The sequence below is a fragment of the Cornus florida genome, unplaced genomic scaffold (assembly GCF_030987335.1).
Source record: "Cornus florida cultivar Cherokee Brave unplaced genomic scaffold, ASM3098733v1 CherokeeBrave_3.0.0_Hap2_Chr06, whole genome shotgun sequence".
In the NCBI taxonomy this organism is placed as follows: Eukaryota; Viridiplantae; Streptophyta; class Magnoliopsida; order Cornales; family Cornaceae; genus Cornus; species Cornus florida.
This window is the reverse complement of record NW_026775576.1, coordinates 87,675,927-87,682,655: the sequence shown is the minus strand read 5'-3', so window position 1 is coordinate 87,682,655 and position 6,729 is coordinate 87,675,927. Positions and strand designations below refer to the sequence as shown.

At 35.4% G+C, this 6,729-nt stretch overlaps 1 protein-coding gene across 1 annotated transcript; it reads left to right on the top strand.

Annotated features, from left to right (window-relative positions):
* Positions 1-240: 240 nt before the first annotated feature.
* On the top strand, positions 241-4,739 carry LOC132312624 (RHOMBOID-like protein 2). Its single transcript, XM_059811060.1, has 5 exons — positions 241-758; positions 2,729-2,892; positions 3,240-3,403; positions 3,589-3,839; positions 4,292-4,739. Exons 1-5 carry the CDS (start codon positions 484-486, stop codon positions 4,404-4,406), a joined length of 969 nt encoding a protein of 322 aa, XP_059667043.1. The 5' UTR covers positions 241-483; the 3' UTR covers positions 4,407-4,739.
* The last annotated feature ends 1,990 nt before the right edge of the window (positions 4,740-6,729 follow it).

The window sequence follows — 6,729 nt, the reverse complement described above, 5'->3', positions numbered from 1 at the left end:
ATTCCACCTGACCCGTCGATTCACGTTACCCCGCGGATTGAAAACTGCCGATACCAGAACCACCGTTCAGCTATCATCCAGTGTTACCGCCCCCATATACCATCGCATCAAACAAACTAATAGCGTGTTGCCACGTTATCAAATTGTAACGAAACGGGTTCATAGAACCAATTAATTTGCGACGTGTCGAGCAAACACTGAAAAATAGTTGGTGGTAGCTTGAGCAGCGAAACCTAACTCATTGGGTGTTGATGCAAAAGGAACCAACTGCTCTGTTTCTCTCTCTAAACGCGTTCCGTTCCACGTTTCTCTCTCATCACCCCTCCCATCTTCTTCACCACTTAAACCCTTCACTAACTCCACTCATTAATCTTCTCAACCCTTCTTTTACAAACCTTTGTTTAGAGAGAGAGACATCGATAGATATATATATATATATATATAGAGAGAGAGAGAGAGAGAAAAAAAAGAAGAAGGTAAAACATGCCGGTGGATGATTTGGAGAGCAGGGGAGCGAAAAACAGAGGGCACAATGACCCATCCTCGCACGCGGTCGAGGAAAGAGAGACCCAATGGGTTCCTTGGTTGATTCCTGTGTTTGTGGTGGCCAACGTTTCTATGTTTCTTCTTGTCATGTACGTCAACAATTGTCCCAAAAAGAACCTGGGCACCGAAGGCAAGTGTGTGGCAAGGTTTCTGGGAAGATTTTCGTTTCAACCCTTGAAAGACAATCCTCTTTTTGGTCCTTCTTCGTCGACGTAATGGTTTTTTCTTTTATACCCATATCTTAATTTTCTCCATTTGTTGTGATTTGGGATCGTTCTGATTCGAAAAGTGGGTTTATGTGTGTGAGCGCATGTATGTGTGAGCTCTTGACTGAATATTCTTATTTCGGCTGAATATTTACTTGATTGATTGATTTTTTTATGCCATTTTTCAATCTCCCTTCTGTGTTTGCTGTTTTGAATTTTTATTATTTTGATTTGTGAATGTTCTGGAATGAAATCTAGGTCTTAGTCTGTGAATGTGATTCGTTTACTTTTCAATTGGTGGTTGGTTGGTGGGAGGTGGAAATTTGGTTGATTTCTCTTTTCAGCTTAATGTTGCTCTTTTCTAGTTTCAATTCTTTTGGTATGTATAAATACAGAATCTGTTTGCTTATTTTTTTGGAGCTTGGACTGATAAGTGTATTTGACCAAAAATTTTCTTAAGATGATCAATTACTTATTCATTTGTGTGGTGGTTCTTCTATTATACCAATTTCTTCAGCTTTAGTTATTTTGTTGCTTCCTGGGATAATATTATTGGGTTTGGTTTCTCTGGCTTGTTAGGGTTTCTGGTATGTAACTCCTAAAAGATTTCTGATTTGATTTGATGCTCTGGTTTATGGGAATTTTTTGTTTAGGTTTCTTTTGTTCTTATTATTATTTTGAATTCAAACTATGAAATTTTTTCTTAATTTTGTCAATTATTATTGATTGATGTACCTCTTCTATTATAATATTTTCTTCAGTTTTAGGTATTTTGTTGCTTTATTGGAGAATATTATTGGTTTTGGTTTCTCTGGCTTGAAGGGATTCTGTTATGTAACTCCGAAAGGATTTCTGATTTGATTTGATGTTGTGGTTTACCTAATTTTTTTATATAGGTTTCTTTTGTACTTTTTGTTGATTTTGAATCCAAACTGTGAAAATTTTCTTAATCTGGTCAATTATTATTCATTGATGTAGTAGCTCTTCTCTTATACTATTTTCTTTAGTTTTAGGTATTTTGTTGTTTTCTTGGAGAATATTATTGGTTGGTTTCTCTGGCATTAAGATTTGTGATTTGTAATTACTAAAAGCTTTCTGATTTGATTTAATGTTGAGGTTTATGGGAATTTTTTTATTTAGGTTTCTTTTAGTACTATTAGTTGATTTTGAACTCAAACTATAAGGTCTATAGAGATATTTGTTCCTTGTTCTTCTTCTTTTTTTCTTTTTCTTTTTTTTCCCCCTTACTTTACATGGGATTGAATACACAGACTGCTAACAAATAGACTCAGATGCTTTTTTCATGCTCAAGGGCCTGTAAATTATGAATTAAACAATCATCTTCCACGAAGTCTGCAGGGAATCCGAATGGATACTTAGTTCTACATAGTTTGTTGAGTCGCAACTTCTTTGATCAATATTGATGACAATGCAACAGCAGCAAAATTACGTTTTTTCATTGAAATGGGAAAAAAAGTAGATTTTTAATGTTTGTATATTCCTTTTCATTATGAATTTGATTTTGTGTCTTGCAACAAAAGAATGTTTGATGATCTTTTATAATATTGCAGATAGGAGATGTTTGCACACTTCTGTCAACAAATTCTGCAGAAATTTATTGTTTTGTATTTTATCTTACTGAATTGTCTGTGATATATTATGCTGCTATAGATGGGGACTTCTGTATCTGTATTTCTATGCAATTGAGAAAAACTTGTAATAGTTGATTTTTTATATACTGAGCGACTGGGCCATCTTATCATCACAATCTGTTTATTTTGTTGCGCCATAAGTCATTTAAATTGCCATGTCATTGATTTTTCTTGTATACTTCAATTTTTTTGGTGTATTGTTTCTTTTCTTATATTACTGTGATCTAGTTCTCATTATTTCTCTTGGTCCAACATAAAGAAAGAAAAGGATCAAGAGAAGATGAGGATAGTTTAATTAAATTCTTTTCCCCCCTATTTTTTTAGATTACAGAAGTTGGGAGCTCTTGAGTGGACCAAAGTGGTGGATAAACATCAAGGATGGAGGCTTATCAGTTGTATCTGGCTACATGCTGGTGTTATTCATCTGGTTGCAAACATGTTGAGCCTTGTTTTCATTGGCATTCGCCTTGAACAGCAGTTTGGCTTTGGTATGTTGTGCTCTTTAACATTTTTGAGATATTGTCAGAACCTTTTTCTCGAAACTTTTAATGTCGACTTCCCTTTACAGTTCCATACTCATTTAAATATTAGTTTATCATATTTGCAATCTTTATATCATTGTTATGTGAGAAGAATTCTCCTAGTTTGTCTTCTCCTATAATATTGGACATGGAGAAATGTAGGACACCACTGCCCCATATCTATGACTATGTTGGACATTTCATAATCGGGCCATATAGTTCCAATTGATTTTTTCTCCATTTTATATTTAGATCAATTTAACAATAACTATAATGGAACCTGACCGTTTGTTTTTGGATGCATAATTTGGCAGCGCGTATTGGAATTATCTACTTGTTATCCGGATTTGGTGGGAGCATACTTTCCTCCCTATTTATTCAAAAGAGCATCTCAGTTGGTGCTTCCGGTGCTCTTTTTGGACTTCTTGGAGCAATGCTTTCAGAACTTATCACGAATTGGACAATCTATACCAACAAGGTGATTGTTGCAGTCAAATGCTATGGATTTTGCATTTCATAGAATGCTGATTATATTTCCTTTAGCAATTGTAGTTAGTTTGAAGTTCTAATGTTATTTTCTGATCACAATCTATATTGGTGCATTTGATTTACGACTAGTGAGGAGTTATATACTTTGCTAATTCTCTCTTTTGTTGTTCTTAGGCTGCAGCACTGTTAACACTTCTGGTCATTGTTGTCATTAACCTAGCTGTTGGAATTCTGCCACATGTTGATAATTTTGCCCACATTGGTGGATTCTTGACTGGGTTTCTCCTTGGTTTTGTTTTGATGGCCCGTCCCCAGTATGGGTGGATAGAGCATCGGAATCTTCCAGCTGATTCTCAGAGTAAAAAAAAATACAAGACTTACCAGTATGTGTTGTGGTTGGTTTCTCTGATTCTGCTGATTGCAGGGTGAGTAAACTTATTCAAACTTCCAAAAAGAATCTATCATTGACTATCAATGCAATTTTTATGTAAAATGCAAACTAAACTTGTTTCAACTGCTAAATTTGTGATGCACTTGGAAACTAAACCGGGTTGAATCTCATACAATAGGCCCTTTTTCTGTGCAAAATCGGTTGTTCCATCCGCGTCAGCATAGGATTCCGATTATACATGGAACATGGAAATTGGCCCCTTATTCTGTTTTCCTAAGCACTTTGTTACTTATTTGCTTTAGAAGTGTTTTTAGTCATTTTAGGAGAAGTTTCTATGTCAGTATGAGCTTATTTAAGACACTACTTTTTTTGACAATTCTAATGAAATGAAAATAGGTTTTATGGTGATTAATGTGAATGTTTGTGAAAGCTATTATAATGAGCAAGCGCTAACTTTATGTTGTTCTATGTGTAACAAAAATGCAGGTTTGCGGTAGGATTAGTGATGCTGTTTCGAGGAGAGAATGCAAATGATCATTGCCACTGGTGTCACTACCTGAGCTGTGTTCGGACGTCAAAATGGAAGTGTGATGGAACTTGACACTTTTAAGATGGGCATGTCTTTATAAGCTTACTTATTTTTGCACAGATAAATGCTTAGGGCCTGTTTGGCATTCGATATGTTTTAGGCGTTATGTTTTTGATCAATTTTAAAACAACTGTTTTGTTATAGGAGTGTTTTGGGTAGAACCAAATTTGAAGACCAATATAAAACAAACAATATCATAACACATTCCAAATAAACCCTTAGCTTAGAAACAGTTTGGTTTCTTCACTTTGTGATTTGTTCTTCGGGAGTTCTCAGTGTTTGTGTAATTTATTTTTAAATTTGATATTTTGTACATATCAAATAGAAAGGCATTCTGCTGATCAATCATTTTTTTTTGCCTCTGCCTCTGCTTTGGGTCACAAGGGTTAAGTGATGTTTGCGGTTTGATGATGCTTTATTCGGTGATTTATTCAGTAAATCAGCATTACAGAATAGAGTTGTCCCAAATGCACACTAACCCTACTTCACTGGACATTATAACATTTCCATGTTCCACCCAGGAAAGAAACACACACACACACACACACACACAAACTCGTGAGGAACTAGTATAAGGTGCACCACTGTGACAAGGACTTCATGGGAACACCTTTTTACTTCATTCCCTTTGCAGCTGCATTATCTCTTCAGCTAACACTGTGAAATAAATCCCTTTTATTTACTTTTATTCTATACATATACGCCTACGAATACATTTACATATGAGCTTGTACAGAGTTGTAGTCTAGTGATATTTCTTCTTTTCTCAAAGTAGAAAGTGAGGTTGAAGTGAGTGGAATTGTGACTCCTTGTATACAATTGGAGGGAAGAGCACGGAGCATTCACCATTATCAAAGAAAATTTGATTCATGATTGACAATCCATGAGAATTTGTCAAGCTATCACTATTTTGGGATATTAGTGGCGAATTTAGGTCACTTAGCTTAATTGACAAGACATAAAGCTCTTATGCTTCCTTTGTTATATTGGTAGGAGCCAAATTTTGAGATGAAAAGGAAAGAAAAGACGTGATTTTCATTTATTCAATCATTCGATTCTCAGAATTTTGCTCTTTCTACTTCATTCTCATTAACAGGTCTCATCATATCAACCTTTATACTCTAATAATTCATTGATCTTGTATGGGTATCCGAAGTTGTAAGTGTTTGATGTGGATGACGTAAATCATTCAGCGCAATGGTGCTTTGCCATTTTTCCCTTCACATATTTGGAGAAATAATTTCGGAAATTTGTATTGAATGGTTTGCTTTATGTAATGACATAAAGTTATAAAGTTATAGTACCATTTAGTCAAACTAATGATGGGACAAAAGTTAAATTTCCCATTAAAAGCCAACTCGTCCCCGTGAATGCACAGTGAGAGTTTAGTTTCAGGGTTAAAATTTGCTTCTCAATTATTTGTATAGAATGTATTTAAATCCCATCAATGATATTATATTTTAATTCAAAAAAAAAAAAAAAAAAAAAAACCAAATTTTTTAGTGTCAACAGTATTGTGACTATTCAGGTGAGTGTAGTATTGCCGCCCAAAGTAAAATATCATATTTTCACCGTCATACACCCCTTGTGGGACTGCGACTAAATTAATATAACATGTATTTTCACTGTCACAGACCCGTCATGGGACTGCAACTAGGTGAATGTAACATTACTGCTCAGAGTAAAATCTCATATTTTCACCGTCACAGATTTCTCATGGGATTGCGACTAGGTGAATATAGGAGTAAAATCTCATACTTTGACTATCACAGTGTTGTTGTGATTACTCACAATCCCTCATGGGACCTGTGTGACTAGGTGAATATAACAGTGAGTAAAATCTCATATTTTCAACGGGACAGTGTTTTGCGAATCTCGCATCTATATAGACTATGAATATAGCATTGCTCGGAGTAAAATCTCATATTTTCACTTTCACTGTCACAGTGTTGCTGACTACTCACAGCCCCTCATGGGGCCTGCGACTAAGTGGAACACTTGGTGCTATGAGTAAAAAATCTCATTCTTCCGCATCACAGTGTTGAACTGTTCACAGTCCTTTCATGGGACCTGCGACTTGGTTAACATAGTAGTGCTGCAAGTGAAAAGTCATTTATTAACCAAAGCACCCCCAAAGAACTCAATTTGCTTGCACAATTAAAGGATGAATTAGGGCCAGTCAATTCCTCATCATCTTAGGGCCAGTCAAGTTAATTTGTAAAATTGTGCTGCACAGTTCATATATAGTGCTTGCGTTGCTCAATGCAGTAAATTAACTGCATAATGCAGAATATGTAGCCTGCATAATGCAGAATATGTAGCAACGCAGACGACA